This window comes from Antechinus flavipes, chromosome 2 (genome assembly GCF_016432865.1).
Source record: "Antechinus flavipes isolate AdamAnt ecotype Samford, QLD, Australia chromosome 2, AdamAnt_v2, whole genome shotgun sequence".
NCBI lineage: Eukaryota > Metazoa > Chordata > Mammalia > Dasyuromorphia > Dasyuridae > Antechinus > Antechinus flavipes.
In genome coordinates, this window is record NC_067399.1 from 370494059 (window position 1) to 370513173 (window position 19115).

The following is a 19115-nucleotide window of genomic DNA, read 5'->3' on the forward strand; positions in this document are numbered from 1 at the left end:
GAAAAATTGGTTTATAGTTTTGTTTCTCTGTTTTTGCTGTTCTGGTTTAGGTACCAAAATCATCTTTGGGCCATAAAAGTAATTTGTTACAGTTCCTTCTTTGCCTATTTTTCCAAATGGTTTATAAAGTATTGGAATTGCTCAGGCTTTTTATAAAGTCTAACTTAACTCTCAGTAGGAATAAAAATTATAGGAGCATTGGTATAGGAGATCTATACTATAGTTTTGCATAGCATAGTGTAGAGTAGTATAAGTATGTTATTCATTCATTTCTGACTCTGTGTGATGACAATAGGGTTTTCATAGCAAAGATACTAAAGTGATTCGATATTCCCTTCTCCAGTGGATTCAGGCAGAGGTTAAATGACTTGCCTAAGATTACACAGCCATCATTTGAATTCCGGTCTTTCTGACTCCAGGCCCAGTGCTCTATCCACTGAACCATCTAGCTGCCTGCATAGTACAAATATAATATAGCATAGCATACCTCAGCAACAAGAAGAGTCAGAAGGCCTCAATCAAGTATTTATCGACCTCCTGCTATGTGGTCTGTTCAAGGCTCTGGAAATACAAAATATGGGGGGAAAAAATCTCTTTTCTGCAAGCATTCTTGGGAAGGGGGGAAGGGATAGGACGGGACGGGTACATATGTTAATCTAATCAGCATAAATATAAAATGAATAGATACAAAGTAAATAAAGGGCCCAGATAAGAATACTAGATCTTAAATTAGAAAAACTCATTTAACTCAGTTCAAACATGGTTTCAGTTATTTACTAGCTGAGTAACCCTGGACAAGTCAATTAACCTGGTTTGCCTCAGTTTCCTTATCTGTAAAATGAACCGAAGAAGGAAATGACAAACACTTTCATAACTTTGCCAAGAAAACTCCAAATCGGTCCGAAATGAAATACAACGAGTAAGTTAAAAATAGGATGGAGGAAGGGCACTAGTTATTGGGACGGGGGTGGTGGGATGCGGCGTATAACAAGATGGGGAGTGTACAAGGAAAGGTTTGCGTAGAACCAAAGAGTTGGCTGCTTCAAAAAACACTCTCGTACCCGTGGTTTTGGACAAACCTCTTTTTATTTCTGAGTTTTGGTTTCCATCCCACCTAGCCCCGGCTTCAGGCTCCGCTCCCACTCTACCCCCCAGCTTGCCAGGCTCTCGAGCTCTCAACCCGGTCAGCCCATGCCTCCTCCCAGGACGCCAGCTCTCCCCAGTCCTGCAGCGCCGACGCGTGCCGCCTGAGGACGCTGTGGCGGGAGGCCGGTACTTGGAGCAAACGACCAAGGCCCGCCTCTTCCGGCGTTCTCTGGGCCGTTTTTCCCAGCATTCCCGGCGAGGCCCCGGCTTTTGAGGTCACCTTTCCAAGCCTTTGGCCTAACGCTGATCTCTGCTGCAGACCCAGACTACCGCGCGCGGCCCTTTGCAGAAACCAGCCACGGTGAGAGACATCCCCACTCGGGTCGGCGCTTCTTGAGGCGTCTGGGCCCGGGAGAAGGGCGTCCTTCAGAGGGGCGGCGGTCCTTGGGCCTCTTTGGCTCAGGGTCTGGGGAGAAGGGAAAGGAACGGGACTAGCACGTCCGGAGAAGGTCGCTGGGCCGGACCGCACTTCTGGAGGCCCTTCTCAGGGTCTGGGAGGGAGTGGCGGTTACCAAGAGAATCATCACAAGTACTCATTTGGTCTTAACAAACCACTTTAGAAAGTAGGCGCTATTATTGTCCCCATCTTAACAGATGAGGAAAAAGGAAGCCGGCAGATTTGTTCAAGGTCTCCCAGCTGTCAAGTATTCTAGACTCGACTTGAACTCATTGTCCTTTACGTTCAAGGGGGTTTCATTGTGACGAGGGAGGAGGATGTTGGAAGGGAAGAGCAAAGGTGGTGAATAGAGAAGAGGAGAGGAACAGTGGGGGTGGGGCTTAAAGCAGAGGAAGATGGGGTACAAGGGAAAGCTTTGGGGCATCGGGATAGGAAGAGGAAAACAAAATGAAGCAAATGGTAGATGGTGCAAGGGAGGTCAAAGATGTGGAAAGATGAAAGGGGTAGAGATGAGGAAGAAAAGAATAAAGGAGAAAAGGGGAGAGAACCCGAAGAAGAGAGGGAGGAACTCGATCTTGTAAAGTATCAGCATGGGAGAGCTTAGAGATACCTTAAATCTACCTTTTCCAAGCCTGAAATAGTAACTTTTTTATCCTAAAATTTATCCCATTAGAGAGTTGAGCCTTTACTTTTTATAGAGAAAGAGTCTAAAGTCCAGAGAAGCTGAGACAGGCTTTCAAGGTTACATAGAGGATTAGAGAATGACCTGAGATTACAATCCGTGTTTTGTTTTGTTTTAATGGCCTCTTATTTTTCCAAATACATGCAAAGATAGTTTTCAACATTTACTTTTGCAAAACCTTGTATTCCAGATTTTTCTCCCAACTTCCTTCCGAAGACACCAGGCAATATAATATAGGTTAAACATCTACAATTCTTCTCACTATATTTCCATTTTTGTTATGCTGCACAAGATAAATCAGATCAGAAGGGAAAAGTAAAAAAACAACAACAAGCAAACAACCACCAAACAAAAAAAAAGGTGAAAACAGTATACTTTGATCCACAGTCAGTCTCCATAGTTCTCTCTGTATTGTAGATGGCTCTTTCCATCATGTCTATTGGAAGTGCCTTGAATCACCTCATACAAACCATATTTTTCAAGTATTATATCTTTAGCTAATTCAGAAGCAATGTAGTAATTTTTGACTTTCATCTGCTTCTTCCCTGATTAACTAAGCCAGCCTGATAGAATGGAAAGGTATTGGCACAGGGTTGAGTTTAAATCTCACTTCTGAAACTTACTAACCTTAGGCAAACCACTCAATTTTATTGGGTGTGGCTTCTCACTTGTATAATGAGGGAGTTGGACTACATGACCTTGGAGATCACTTCTTTTTATTTATTTGTTTTTATTATAACTTTTTATTGACAGAACCCATTTCTGGGTAATTTTTTTTTAAACAACATTATCCCTTGCACTCACTGCTGTTTCAATTTTTTCCCTCCCTCCCTCCACCCCCTCCCCCAGATAGCAAGCAGTCCTATACATGTTAAATATTTCACAATATATCCTAGATACAACATATGTATGCAGAACTGAACAGTTCTTTTGTTGCACAGAAAGAATTGGATTCAGAAGGTAAAAATATATGTTAAATATGTCATAATATATCCTAGATACAATATATGTATGCAGAACTGAACAGTTCTTTTGTTGCACAGGAAGAATTGGATTCAGAAGGTAAAAATAACCTGGGGAGAAAAGCAAAAATACAAACAGTTTACATTCATTCCCAGTGTTCTTTCTTTGGGTGTAAGTGCTTCTGTCCATCCTTGATCAATTGAAACTGAGTTAGATCTCTTTGTTGAAGAAATCTACTTCCATCAGAATACATCCTCATACAGTATCATTGTTGAGGTATATAATGATCTCCTGGTTCTGCTCATTTCACTTAGCATCAGTTCTTGTAAGTCTCGCCAAGCCTCTCTGTATTCATTCTGCTGGTCATTTCTTACAGAACAATAATATTCCATAATAGTCATATACTACAATTTACCCAACCATTCTCCAATTGATGGGCATCCATTCATTTTCTAGTTTCTAACCACTACAAACAGGACTGCCACAAACATTTTGGCACATACAGTTTGGAGATCACTTCAAACTTCAACTCTGATTCTATGATTGATTTTTTTTTCACCTAATAATAATAATAGACACAAACACAGAAGGTACATTTATTATTTCATTTTTTGAGAAGCAGTGTAAGATGGAGGTTGCCCCATCATGTAACATTTATGACTAAGTGTATACTTCTAGTTGGATTTATGGAAGGATATATATATATGAGTTCCAAATTTTTTACTGCAAATTTTTTAAATGCATCCCTCTCCTCTCTCCAAGATAGCAAAAAGTTTTATATAGATTTTATATATATATATATATATATATATATATACACACACACAATCATTTTAAGCATATTTTTCATTTTAATATCATGTAGGGAAAGAAGAATAAAGGGAGAAAACCACAAGAAAGGAAAAACAAAAAAAAAGTTGAAAATAGGATTCTTCAGTCTGCATTCAGTCTCAAAAGCTCTTTCTCTGGTAGCAGATGTTTTTTTCCATCCCCAGTCTATTGGAATTGTCTTGGATCAAGAAGGATATATTCAAGAATCATAAAAGTTGAGATATGAACTGTAGTATGTGGCAGTAAAGGGAATATCTAAATTGATCAAGATCAGTCTTTCTCCTTTAATTTGGAAGACCAAAGTTTTAAACTGTCTTTATAAGTATCCTTCAAGGCATGCTGTATCTGCCGCTTTTTCAGGAAGCCTTTGTAGACAACATTGTTGTTATCATTGTTTCCTTCCTTCAAATGCCTTGCATTTTGAAACCATATCATCCTAATAGAATATAAGATACCATCTTATATTATCTTAATAAGTCCTCTTTGAGAGGTTTTTTTGGTCTTAACATCCCTAATTTCCAGACATTACACTTGGGACTCTGGAAGTTCTAGGCAAATCACTTAAGCTCTCTGGGCCTCAATTTTCTTATTTCTGAAATTGTGGGATGAGTTGGGGAGATGAAGTGATAGTTTCTTTCTGCTTTCTACCTATGATTCTAAGAAATTTTTCCTAAACGAATAAATTTATGACCTTGGGCAAGTCACTTCTTTGGATCTTTGTTTCTTCATTTACATGAAGGGATTGGACTAAATGGTCCCTTCCAGATCTAAATCTACATCCCAAAGATCCCTTACCAGTTGATCTTTTGTTAAAGACACCTAAAGGCAAATAAATATATCTGGATAAGGTTACACAGGCCTGGTTTGAGCCCAGGTCCTTTAGCTTCAAATTCAGTGTTCTTTCCACTGCATTTCTAAAGCTTTGTAAAAAACATAGGTAGCTTAAGTATAAGTTAGAAGGATCAGTTTTAGTAAATGGAACTTATATTCCTGATATGTGTAAGAATACTTAAAGGTTTCTGTACATTTAATCAAATTGCTTTCTTCCTAAATTAAGATTGTGCATATAAGGACTTAGTTTGTTGGGAGGGCCAAGAGGTATTGAGGTGAGGTAAGGTTATTTTACAGCCCTGACTCACAATTACATCCTGTGAAGAACAGTGAGGAAATGAGAGGTTTATTAGGGAGTATAACGGGTAATTTCAGACATCTGAAAGACTGTCTCCTGGAAGGATTAATTTATACTATATGAAAATGCAGCATGGTATGATGGAAAGAATAGTAAACTAACTGAAGACCTGTGATCTAGTCCCTACTATACTATTTGGAGTCACTGAACCTCAGTTTTCCCATTGGTAATATTGGGGGGTAAAGGAGACTTGAGCAGAGAAAATTGTTTAGGAAAAAGCATTTTGTTCTGTAAAGCTCTGTGTCAGATATATTGTCTCCAAAAGGTAGAAATAGGAACAGTATTTAGAAGGTGTGGAGAAGTGAATTGTAGCCTAAGTTTTGGGGAAAGAGGCAGGTTGATGTATTAAAAGTTATGGACATTTCCTACACTAAATAAATCATAGGTCCAGTCCAATATTATAAGGAAAGACTTTTTTAAAAGAATTCATTAACAGTGAAATGAGCTTACTTGAATTATGCGTTCCTTATTTCTAATAAGTCAACAAGCATTTACTAAATATTCAGTAAATACTAGTCCTCTGGTAAGTCCTGGGGATACAAATACAGAAAACCCCTACTTTTATGGAGCTCATTCTACCAAGAAATGCAATTTGTATATATGTGTCCAGAGCTGAGAGATGGAAGAATCTTGTTCATGAAACAACCTAGCAAGCTATTGCTCCTGGATCTAAAAGTATGTGTCAGGGAGTAAGACATACAAAGACTGGAAAAGTTCAGAAGGGGGAGCTCAAGGGAGCTGCGTTATGATGGACTTTGAATGCTAGACAGAGCATTTTGGAGACTATAGGGAAGCCACCAGAGTTTGAGTAGGGAAATGACATGAGCAGATATGTGCTTTTAGAAAAATTCATTTTAGGAGTTGAATGCAGAATGGATTGGGGACCTTTGAGGCAGACTGACCCACCAGCAGACTTTTATTGAGGTATGGTGGTGATGAGGGCCTGCCCAGGAGTGGTAGCATTGTCAGAGGAAAGAGAGGGATATGTGAGGGGTGGAACACAAGGTGAGTAAATTGGAGAGAGAGTGAGGGATTCAAGGGAATTTCCAAGTTGTAGACCTGAGGGACTTGCCTAAAGTTAAACAAACTGGCATTCAAACCCTGGTCTTTTGACTTCTTATTGCACATCTTACCTACCCCATAAATAATTGCAATACCACATGGTTCAAGGATTCACAGTTTCCCTCATGTGGTACTCCTGTAATAAATTCTGACTTCTTTATGCTTTAGTAGATTGTAGTAAGTGACAGTGGTTGATAAAACTACATCTAAGGGGCAAACATATGATAATATCTAATAGGAGTGGCTAATACTTTGCTCATGTAACTGTGAGATGGGTGATGTGAGTATTCCATTTTTACAGATTAGGAAACTGAGGCTTAAAGAAGTTCAGTGACTTTTGGGTGGACATTGGAAGCTAGGTCTCCCAACTCTAGATCAAGGGTTTATTCAATTATCCATTACTTTATCATCCTGCTCAATGAAAAGCAGAAAATAATGGGAGAATTTGTAGTATGTTTTATAATAGCCATTTGCAGCATATTCTCCAAGAAACATAAGTATTTTTGTTTCCAAATGGGGTTTTTCAGTACCAGAAGAGCTTTATGTAGAATTTCAAAGGAGATGGGGGTTTTGTTTGTTTTTGTCACTTTTTGCTTGCCCCATCTGCCACCCTCTCTTTTCAAGATTACCTCTGCTCTTCATAAAATGCCCTGTGTTGGAAAATTATCCCTCCAGCTACGCCACCTCCACCATTAGTTTGGCAAGCAGTCTAATAGAAGTAATAAAAGCAATTGGATAAAAGTAATTAATACTAAAATAAGTGGCACTAGATAGTGTTTATTTGCATTTTAAAAATTGAGTTTCTTTAAGGAATCTCAGTGGTGGACTATCTGGGGGGATATGAATGAGTATATAAATGGGAAAATATTAAGAGCTTACTAATGAGGGAATTTCTAAGTCGGAAGTACCATATAAACAGGGAAGATAATAAGTTCCCTCAAGGAGCTTACTTGAAATTGGGGGCAAATTAACAACAGTAGGAAGGTGATGGTCAGGGGAAAGTATTTTGTACTGATAGTAGTGAAGGCCAGAGGACAAATGATTGATTAGTCTTTTCCAGCACTGGTAGTATTGATTTGATTACTATTGTCAGAGATAGAGTGGAAAGAGGGGAGAGGGAGAGGAAAGGATGATTACATTTCTACCAAGATGGCACAGAGATGGCTATGCAGTGATGATGGGCCTAAAACCCATAAGGTATAGTAGAATCTAAAAACTCATACCTGGAAATTGAAGAGGAGTTGGAGAGCTGAAGTTCCTGCTTCTTGGTTGAAGCATTAGGTTGAAGCAAGTAGCTTGGTATAGCTATGACCTAGAAATGATATCTTTGTTTATTATCCTTATCCTGTGCCTGAAAACAGGAGGCACTCGAATCTGAAGTGTCTAGTCTAATCCCCTAATTTTACAGTGAGGAACCTGAGACTGGAGTCATTGACTAAAATCATACTATGAGTTGAGATTGCTCTGAATTTCTGACCTATAATACTTCTCTTATCAATTCACTCCTAAAAAGTATTAATTAGCACTATCAAATCATTAAAATAATTGGATACATAATCCAAAACATAAAAACTAGGCATAAACTGTCTTCCCCAAATAAAGAAATATTGTAATCTTAGATTGCCTTAGTAAAAAGATTTCCATTTACAGTGAAAGTATTCATAGCATTTAGACCTGAAAAGGGTCTTAGAGGGCTTTTACTATTATTATTAATAAGTTAATAAAGGCAGAAATTGAAGATATTATAGTACTTGACCCAGATCATACAAAGTTTACCAGAATAGAGAACCCAGATTCCCTCATTGCAAATATAGTTTTCCTGGTCAGACCATAATCCAAACTATTTTGAACAGAATTCATGCTCTAGTTAAGGCTTAGACTAAATCTCAGTGATCTGATCTTTCTGGTTCTGGAATGCTATGTATGATTCTGTGAAACAGCAATATAAGTACCAATATGGATGCTATTGAAAATTCAGGAGGGAACAATTGGGTTGAACAGAGAATCTTTTCATGAAAGAAGCAGAACTCAACTAGATTCTTCTGAAAGAATGGAAAAGATTTGGAACTCTGAAAACATGATGTTGGGTGGATGGGAACAAGTGAGAAAGCCTGTGAGAAGCCTCAATAAATATTTTTTGAATGAATAGTAATCTGAACTTTCAAGATTGCAGAATGCCTAAATTTACTGCTACTATTAATTTTCAGATGTTACAGAGCCTTATAAAAAATGTTTGGACTCCAATGAAACCCTACTATACCAAGGTTTACCAGGAAATCTGGGTAGGAGTGGGTGTCATGTGGTATATTATTTACAAGATCAGAAGTGCTGGTAAGTTGCATTATGTTTGGTTCTTGGGAGAAAGAAAGGGAGAAAAGATTCTTATTGGGGTCAGGGATTGTCATAACTAATTCCCCATACAAATATTGATTCTTAGTAATTTGTTTTAGATTTTAAATAGGGTAATGTTTAGCATATTGGACAAATGTATCTGTCTTAAACATTGTGTTAGGAAATATCTTGCTTTGGAACCCATTAAACTATATATATAATTGGGAGTAAGGAAGACATACATCTTTTAAAATACAAAATTTTGAAAACATTGTTTATAGCTTTTCAGGTTTTCCTGTTTTGATGCTCTTTGGAAAACCTAACTGAATGAAGTTGTAGAAACCACCAGTAGTAATTTTTTGTGTTACATTAGGTAATAAAGAGCTCAACCAGATATCACTCAAAATAATAATTGAGCCATATATTTAAGGTATTAAGTTATGTAATCTTGTTACTTAATTGGGACTAATGGATAAAAATTAGCTTATCACAGAGACTAATAATATGTTCTTTTAATTTTTAGATAAAAAAAGCAAAGCCTTGAAAGGTAAGTCTTTTGGGGAAGGGAATAAGATAGCGATCGATTCCTTTTCTGTAAAAGCATTGGAGTCATTTCAAAATATATATGGCATGCATACATATATATAATGCAAAGGGACAATTTCAGAATATCCTATTTGAATTATAAATGTAGTTAAAGTAAAGCAGAATTCTCAAAGCAATTTTTGCTCTTTAATGCCCTAAATATTTTCATTGAAATCATTGAAGATTCAGCAGTGGGGTGTGCTTGATAACAGTAGGGGGTGGGAGATAGGTGCGCAATTCAAATCAGTAGTTTAACCATACAGTCACTTTTAAATAAACTACTGATAATAAAGGATATTTAGTTCTAAACTGGGTGGTGAAATTAATCCCATTTGATTAGTGCCAAGTCCTGAATGTTTTCTTCTTTTCCATCATAATTTCCCAACACCCAAAAAAGTTATGATTGAATTCTGAACGAAATATTTGCTTTGATAGCAAAAAGGGACAGAGAAACTTTACAGAGGAACTAGATAAGTTGAAATGGTTTTACTTAGTTATGATTTTCATTATCCTGGCTATCTCACTTAAATTTATATGGAAATTTTTTTTTAAAAACAAATCTATTTTGTTTGCATTGTTTTCTAAATTACAGTACAATTTCTATTGCATTTTTGTTTCCAAAGCTTCAGGTACACCGGCTCATGGACATCATTAACAGGATTTATTTTATGATAAGTGAAACATCAAGCTGGCTGTAAATTTGAGCATTTCATGATAGAAGAAAGAATACAAGGACTTCCCATCTTAACTTTTAGGCATTTGTTCATACTATGAAATAAAGTCACATACACATATTTACATGGTAATTACTGTGTTCCAATCCAATTAAAATAGCCTTTTTTTGTTTATCTGTCTCTCACAACTTTGCTTTTATTTTATAATATATCTGGTGGATTAATTGTAATTATCTCTAAGATAAAATGATTACATTTTCTTTGAAACTATCAAATTTCTGCAAGTCTAGAGGAGCTGAGTGATGTCAATAAATATCTTAACTTGTTTAAAATTTGGTGATGGAGACTTAGTAATTGAGTTTCTAATAAAGTTTGATGAGGAGAGGAAGAAATTTATTAGAAAATATGTTTAACTGGTCAAGCAGTAAACAACCATAAACCCAAGATCTAATAAATAATAATAAATTGTCTCCCCTTTTGCTCCAGTTTTTAATGAAGAGGAGACTTTTCTGTTGATTAACCCCTTTTTTTGTGACCTTGGGTACCGTCTTTTCCCTTCTCCAGGAGTTTCCCTGTTGATCATCCTTAACTTTAGTCTTTCGTTACCCATTTTCTCTTTCCCTTTTGCCTATCAACATGTACAGATCTTCCCTATCCTTAAAAATATTTTACCTGACCCTGTAATTCTCTTCAGTTTTCTCTTTCCCTCTCTTCTCTCCCCACCCCAACACACACACACACACACACACACACACACATATATATATATATATATATAATAATCTGTTTAACTTATCCCTTAGTTAATATAGGAGAAATTTAAGTTGGAGTGAAAGTTATGTCATTATGTCATCCAGGATTATATGATTATTTCTTTTCCTTTCATGGACTGAGTACAGTAGTCCACTTCCTCATTAGATAATAATCTTTTTATATGAAAAATGCTTATTGAAGATTTCATTCGCATTGTTCATTTTCTACTATCCTTTTACACACTCCCCTCCCAAATTGTGGGACAATTGTGACAGGGAAACAAAGTCAGCAAATACAACTATTAGCTATTAATATATTGCAACTTTAAAACTTTTTTTCAAAAAACTCCCTTCTCCTGTTTTTTCCATTGCAAGAACAAAAAAAAAAGCAAAACAAAATTGATCATTGGCCATTTTTTTTTTAAAGCATCTCTAGTCTTTAGGAATTGTTGTTCCTCCTGTTATTCAAGTTCCAAGTTTTCTGTTTTAAAATAGTTTTAATCAGCCAAGATCTGCCTTGCTACCCTAACCTTCCCTATCCCCTTCCCCAGTTGCACATAGAAGAAAAACAGCACCCCTTAGACATTATGTATAGTCAAAACAAATTTCCACATGATACATATTTGAAATCATGCATTCTGAATCCATTTCCTGCAAGAGTTAGATATCATGTTTGTTTTCTGGAATATTGGTCACATTCATGCATTATAACTTGTTAATCCAATCTCTAGTTATGAGCATTCACTTAAGATTGTCACATTATTTGGTCCCTTGAAAAGAGCTAAAAATATTTTTGCATATCCTTAGAGAGTTGTTTTGCTTAGGAATAATACCTCCCTTAATCTACCTTTTGATTACTGCCTTCTCCCCTTTTCAATTTCACTGAGTGAAAAGTTTTTCTGTTTTCCTTCCTTTGACCAATTCAAATGAAAATTGAGGTTCAAGTGTCCATAGCTCTTCCACCCTTAATTATATAGATACCTACTTTCATACCCTCATTTTGTGTGTTTTCTTGATCATTTTTTATAGCAAAGCCAGCTACAACTAGATGTCTTCGTACTGTACTCTTATTAACTCCAATGGTGAGGATCAGAAGGATTATGTGTGATATGTAACATATTTATTAGTATTTTATTATTGTTCACATTTCAAGTTTCTCTTCATTCCTTTGTATTCAGAAAGTTCATGTACATCTAATCTTTCCATAAGGAATGCTTGGAAGTCTTTCATTTAAGGTCCATTTTCCCCTTTGAAGCATTATATTCTCTCTCTCTCTCTCTATATATATATATATATATAAAATAATCTGTTTAACTTATCCCTTAGTTAATATAGGAGAAATTTAAGTTGGAGTGAAAGTTATGTCATTATGTCATCCAGGATTATATGATTATTTCTTTTCCTTTCATGGACTGAGTACAGTAGTCCACTTCCTCATTAGATAATAATCTTTTTATATGAAAAATGCTTATTGAAGATTTCATTCGCATTGTTCATTTTCTACTATCCTTTTACACACTCCCCTCCCAAATTGTGGGACAATTGTGACAGGGAAACAAAGTCAGCAAATACAACTATTAGCTATTAATATATTGCAACTTTAAAACTTTTTTTCAAAAAACTCCCTTCTCCTGTTTTTTCCATTGCAAGAACAAAAAAAAAAGCAAAACAAAATTGATCATTGGCCATTTTTTTTTTTAAAGCATCTCTAGTCTTTAGGAATTGTTGTTCCTCCTGTTATTCAAGTTCCAAGTTTTCTGTTTTAAAATAGTTTTAATCAGCCAAGATCTGCCTTGCTACCCTAACCTTCCCTATCCCCTTCCCCAGTTGCACATAGAAGAAAAACAGCACCCCTTAGACATTATGTATAGTCAAAACAAATTTCCACATAATACATATTTGAAATCATGCATTCTGAATCCATTTCCTGCAAGAGTTAGATATCATGTTTGTTTTCTGGAATATTGGTCACATTCATGCATTATAACTTGTTAATCCAATCTCTAGTTATGAGCATTCACTTAAGATTGTCACATTATTTGGTCCCTTGAAAAGAGCTAAAAATATTTTTGCATATCCTTAGAGAGTTGTTTTGCTTAGGAATAATACCTCCCTTAATCTACCTTTTGATTACTGCCTTCTCCCCTTTTCAATTTCACTGAGTGAAAAGTTTTTCTGTTTTCCTTCCTTTGACCAATTCAAATGAAAATTGAGGTTCAAGTGTCCATAGCTCTTCCACCCTTAATTATATAGATACCTACTTTCATACCCTCATTTTGTGTGTTTTCTTGACCATTTTTTATAGCAAAGCCAGCTACAACTAGATGTCTTCGTACTGTACTCTTATTAACTCCAATGGTGAGGATCAGAAGGATTATGTGTGATATGTAACATATTTATTAGTATTTTATTATTGTTCACATTTCAAGTTTCTCTTCATTCCTTTGTATTCAGAAAGTTCATGTACATCTAATCTTTCCATAAGGAATGCTTGGAAGTCTTTCATTTAAGGTCCATTTTCCCCTTTGAAGCATTATATTCTCTCTCTCTCTCTCTATATATATATATATATATATACACACACACACATATATAGATAGATATAATTGTAATAATTATTATATTTGTAGCATTATTTGTTGGGTAAAGCTTTTTGATTATTTTTTTCCAAGACCTCTGCTCTTTTATAGTGGTGGTTGCATTATTGTATGTGATCCTGAATGTGTCTCCATACTTCATTTCTTTCTATTTGCAATATTTTAGCTTTGACCTGGAAGCTCTAGATTTTGGCTATGATCCTGGGAATCTTCATTTTGAGATTTCTTTCTGAAGATGGACCATTGGATTCATTTTCCATCTTGCCCTTTTGTTCTAAGAGATCTTGGCAATTTTGAGATTTCTTGAAATAATCATATTAGGTCTTGTTTTGGTCATAGTGTTCAAAGAGTTTTTTAAAATTTTTTCTTCATGATTTTTTCCTTAGATCAATTGTTTTTGCCACAAAGTACCTTACATTTTCTACATTTTTTTTTTCAATTTCTTGGCTTGTTTTTATGAAAATTTTCATGAAGTTTTTTTTTTTTTTCCCAAGTTATATGTATGGGTAATTTTACAGCATTGACAATTGCCAAACCTTTTGTTCTAATTTTTCCCCTCCTTTCCCCCACCCCTCCCCTAGATGGCAGAATGACCAGTAGATGTTAAATATATTAAAGTATAAATTAGATACATTCTCATGAAGTTTTTGATTTATTTGGGCAAGGTTTTGTATCTCTTTTGCAAGCCATAATGTAATTACCTTTTCGATCCCTTCGATTTATTTTCCAATTTTTTTCCCAAAGTATTCTCATTCCATTTATAAAAACATTTTAAACATTGCAAAAATGTTTTCATCTCCTGAAGGAATTCTTGTTGAATTTCTGCCCATATTGTGGTTTAAAAATTTGAAAGTAATGTTTGTAAATGTATTTGCATTTTGAACATCCCTGCCTCTGTAATAGCTCATATTGGAATTTGAGGGTGGCCAGGTATGGATCTGACCCCTCTTGGTGTTCCTGAGCTCTAGAAAGCTTTGTATTGACATCTTCAGTGTCCAAAGACTTCCCCACTACCAAGCTGGACTGGATGAAATTCACTGTGATGTAACTTTCTGTATTTTCCCATCAGGGTTTAGTCCAGTGCAAATGTGAGAAATTCATGGAGGACTCTGCATTACTTTCTGTCATCCACAATCTTGGCTTCACCTCTCCATATAGCAACTTCTAATATCTGACAGCTGCCCACATCTTCTACCAAGATGAGAAAACTATAATTCCCTGATCCTCTGGAACTAACATGGACCATTGCATTTAATTTTAGTTTCATTTATATTTTTGTAGTCATTTTCCTCTGGTTCTGATTTCTTTGTTCCATGTCAGTCCATGCAAATCATCTGATAAATATTTGTTAAAACACTTACTATATATTAGCCATGATATTAGGCACTGGAGATAGAAATACCAAAATGAGAAAATTCTTAACAGCTTACATTATCTTTTCTGATGTTTCTTTGAATTCTTTTCTTGCAGTGCAATGATGTGTTCTTTCTTACATATCCTGTAGTTTGTCCATGTATTATTCCCCAGTCAGTGAGACACACTATTTTGCCTTCTATAGTAAGCTTTTCTTCCTTCAGCAATTTGGATAACAGTCTGTTAGGGGTTATCTGCCCAAATGCCTTTCGTGTCATACAGTATCCTGCTGTCGTTTGCAGCTTGCAGGAACTTCTCTGTCATAGTGAGGCATGAGATCAGGATGTTAACCCAAGTGTAATTATCCCTTCCACATCTCCCTGTTAAGAGACACACTGCCCTTGAGATCTGGAAAATCTTGCGTAAAAAATTTTGGTCCTCTTTTCTATTAGAAAAGTTTGAATTATATCAAAAGATAAAATATGTTGATATCATACAATATGTATATTTTATACATTTTTTAAGTTTTTAAACTTAGGTCATCTGCTGGCCTTTGTGTGATGGTTGTGACTTCCACAAAACTCCCCCCAAATTCCCATCCAATATGTTGGTGTTCAAAAACACCATGGGAAAAGTCACAATATCGAAGGGATAAGTTAGGATGCTTATAACAAAAATCTATCCTTATCCTAATTTTCATTTTCCATTCATTAATACTTGGTATATTATAGTAGTGTTATGTATAAAGTGTGGAGATGTTTATTTTTCTTCAAGGAGATAAAATTGTCCCCCCAAATTAAAAGGCGAGTTTATGAAACAAATCTATCTGGTTTTGACCAGGATAGCACCTTACCCTACTTGGGGAAGGTCAGAATTGTATCTAATTTTGCTGGAGATGGACAGCAGTGAAAGACGATAAATGGGATATGCAACTTGATCATTTGAATTTCCTTGCTTTGACACTCTAAGAAAAATATTGTAGACTTTAGAGTTTGCATAGGGAAGAACAGGAGTAATTTAAGAAGACTAGCCCAATGGCAGACTCAGCAAAGCTAATCCCCTTCTGTGAGGGTTCAGAATCAGTATGTTAAGATTTAGAAGAACATTCAAAATCTCCCTACAATGCAATCCCTAGCCCAAAGAATTGATTTGTGAACATGGTGGGAGGAGGGATGGTAAAACTGATGTGTGAATCCAGATCTTTAAACTCTAGGATCAGCGATCTTATCTCCCTTACCCCTAAAAGATTCCTCCTCTCCCCCCCACACACTGACTTTCCCCTTTATAAACTTGTGAAATTCCACCAATTTAAAGCCTAAAAAATTTTGTTCTTTTAAAGTGCAAATACTTTTGGGACCAACATCTATAAATTGGCATGAATTAATTATTTGGGCTAAAATTTGCCAATTTTTTTGCTCAGGGTGAAAGAATTTTGTTGAAATAAGAACCACAACCAAAAAGGTAATTTGGGCGTATGACATACTTGGGAAAAGCCGGCATGGATAGTAGGTGGAGAGCTAACAAATCTTCCATTTCAGAATGAGCACATGGTCTGGCCTCTATCCAGAAAAGGAGGGGAAACTTTTTTCTTCCTCTCCTGGCCTCTGCACTTCAAATGCAGAACTCAGATCAACATTATTATTTGGCTGTATTGGGAATAAGATGGGCTTATGAAACTCAGAACTGTTATATACTTGGAAATCATCTGGTTCCTTGTCCTTTTATAGAGGGGAGGAAACTGAGATTCGGGGGAACAAACATTAAGTAGCAGAACTATGTTTCAGACTCAAGCCTGACTCCAAGTGTAGGTTTCTCCTCATCCTGCAGCCCTTAAATTTTGATCATGTTTGCTTGCTGTCTTGAGGAAAGGGAAGGTAAAGGGAGAGAGGGAAAAAAAAAATGGAACTCAAAATCTTTCAAAAATGAATGTTGAAAACTCTACATGTAATTGGAAAAATACTATAAAGAAGGGTGCATGATTTTATCAACACAAAATTTTTCATAAATTGTCAACAGACTTTTCCATTATAAGAAAGACTTCATCTAGTTCATTAAATATCTCACAAAAAGCAACTTATCCTTCAGGCTTCCTATTTTTATATAAAAATATAAATTACAGGTTCCAAATAATCAATCCCCAAGTTATGATTGTTCATCCCATTTTCACAAAGAGGGAGGGAAATTCCTTTTTTTCAGTGAATAACTATTCACAGATGAGAGGATGTCCTCTCATTTTTGACAGTAACTCAAAACTTTCCCAGGAAGGATTTTTACTACCATGTACTACTATTACTACATATATATATATATATATATATATACACACACATACATGTATATATTTACTATTATTAGCAAAAAATACCATTATTTACTATCATGATACCTGTACCTATACCATTAACTATACTATCATTATCTATACACACATATATATATATATATGTATGTATACACACATATATAAATTATGTATATGTTTACTACCTTTATCAATAAATGCTATTATTTACTACCATCTCACAGTGTGGGCCAGAGAATCCTAAGAGTCTCTGAAACCTTTTCAGAGGATCTATAAATTCAAAATTAGTTTTTATTTCCAATATGATAAGTATAAATGTAATCCACATAAACAAAACTTCTTTGATAAGATCCTCAATAATTTTAATAATATAAAGATACTGAGAACAAAGATTTGAGAACCACTGACTTATACTATAGCAATTTTTGACAATATCCTGTACTCCATAGTAGGTTTTGAACATTTTTATTAAAGGGAATATTTAATTTTTTTAACTAAAAATTTTACATTAGTGAGAGTTGAATCAGTTTTTTAAATAGGATAACTGGTTCTGGACCATTAAGAACATAAACGTCTGGAAGTTTTAGAAATTCAAACATAGATTGAAATAAAACTGTTTTTAGAATGGGTCAGTAGAGTCTAAGTGAATAGACTATTCTCTGAGCTATTTTCATTGCACTGGGAATGCTGGGCTTCATCAGCTGTAATTGAATGCAGATGAAGAAGATTGAGAACTCTTACTGAACCTAAGAGTCAGAAGAAACAAGTTTTGATTCTCAACTGAAATGCTTAGTCGCTGAGGGTTAGGAAAATCACAAACTAAGTATGTTTACTCTTCAAGTAAAATTGTGAACCTTAAAACACCCAAAAAATATGAGTTATTTACTTCATGAAGAAAAAGCTGCTCTTTGCTATGTGTGAAGTAGAATAACCTATTTCCATTGTTTCCCAAATTTGGCTAGTGGAAAGATTTTGTGATAAAGATGTGGCCTCTGAAGCATTTTTAAGGACTCTTGCAATTGACTTAGAAAATTATATGTCAACATTACAACGTTCTATTATATTTTAATTTATTTTGTTAAATATCTCCCAATTTCATTTTGATCTGGTTTAGGAAAACTTGGGTTTGCTGCAGTGCCCGCAATAGTCCATAGGCAACCTGTTTGACATCTCTGGTATAGACCATGGGAAGAGTAAGAGGAATCTTCCGCTTTCTGAATCTTTCATCTTTCATCTATATGTTCCTAGGTCCCGTGGCAATGAGGAGGATGTTAAGTGCTTGGGTGTGGGATGATGAGGTTAGTTAAAAACTTACAAAAACTGTACTCAAAATGGACCATTATCAGGCACCTATTAAATGCATTCTTTGTGCCAACTGACTGCAGAAAACATTTTTTTGGTCCAAACACTTTTTTTTTTTAACACTGACCAATGGCATGGCCAATATGTGAATTTGTTTTGTTTGAATATATATTTGTTACAAGATTTCTTCCCCCTCCCTTTCTTCCCTCCTCCTCCTTTCCCCCAGTTCTGGGCAGGGGGAGGCAGAAAGAAAAGAAAATACATTTTTATTCATTTAAGTTTAAAAACACTGGTCAAGTCTGAATTATTTGTGATTTCAAATTCCTTCCATCACTGTAGATTATTAGCCTGTGTAACCTAATAGATAGTTCTTTGAGAAATTGTACAAGGCTCAAAAGTTAAGTGAACTGGCCAAGTTCACATAAATACAAGTGGTTAGGATTTGAATCCAGATGTTCCTAACTTTGTCCACTTTGTCCACTGCTGTTTTGCCTCTCCAAGTTTAAGCTATCATAACTTAGGAGAGACAAAGAAAATATTTATAGAATAGAAGTAAAATGTTTTGACTTGAATCTATGATATATGTCAAGAAGGTTTTCATGTAGTAATTGAAGTCTAATACTTTAAGGAGATTTCATTGACTACCAGTTAATCCTATCTTCAGTGCAGATCACAGTCAAATTCATTCAGTTTCGGCAGCTTTCTGGTGACCAGTCTTCCCATACATAGTCAGTCATCTGCTTCAAGGATAGATAGACAATCTCTCATTGAGTCTGAATTTGAAGCCTTACTAGCCTGTTAAGACTTGCTAGAGTTTGTACTCTGTGGGATAACTTTGGAGAGCTTTGTGTTACTCCCATGCTATGAAGGAGCATTAGAGTAAAACTTAAGTAGAGAAATGGCTGGTCTCAGAGAACAGTTTGGTTTTTAGTGTGTGATATGGTAGTAA

At 35.5% G+C, this 19115-nt stretch overlaps 1 protein-coding gene across 1 annotated transcript; it reads left to right on the forward strand.

The window, feature by feature from the left end:
* The first annotated feature begins 1187 nt into the window (after window positions 1-1187).
* Window positions 1188-10034, forward strand: ATP5MJ (ATP synthase membrane subunit j). Its single transcript, XM_051978278.1, has 4 exons — window positions 1188-1447; window positions 8478-8601; window positions 9125-9148; window positions 9810-10034. The coding sequence occupies exons 2-4, from the start codon at window positions 8478-8480 to the stop codon at window positions 9839-9841; spliced, it is 180 nt and encodes a 59-aa protein (XP_051834238.1). The 5' UTR covers window positions 1188-1447; the 3' UTR covers window positions 9842-10034.
* Window positions 10035-19115: the final 9081 nt, after the last annotated feature.

Coding starts and splice junctions, on each gene's coding strand:
- ATP5MJ (XM_051978278.1), top strand. CDS start 8,478: ATGTTACAGAGCCTTATAAAAAATGTTTGGACTCCAATGAAACCCTAC. Junction 8,602..9,124: donor TTACAAGATCAGAAGTGCTG/GTAAGTTGCATT, acceptor TTTAATTTTTAG/ATAAAAAAAGCAAAGCCTTG. Junction 9,149..9,809: donor AAAAAGCAAAGCCTTGAAAG/GTAAGTCTTTTG, acceptor TTGTTTCCAAAG/CTTCAGGTACACCGGCTCAT.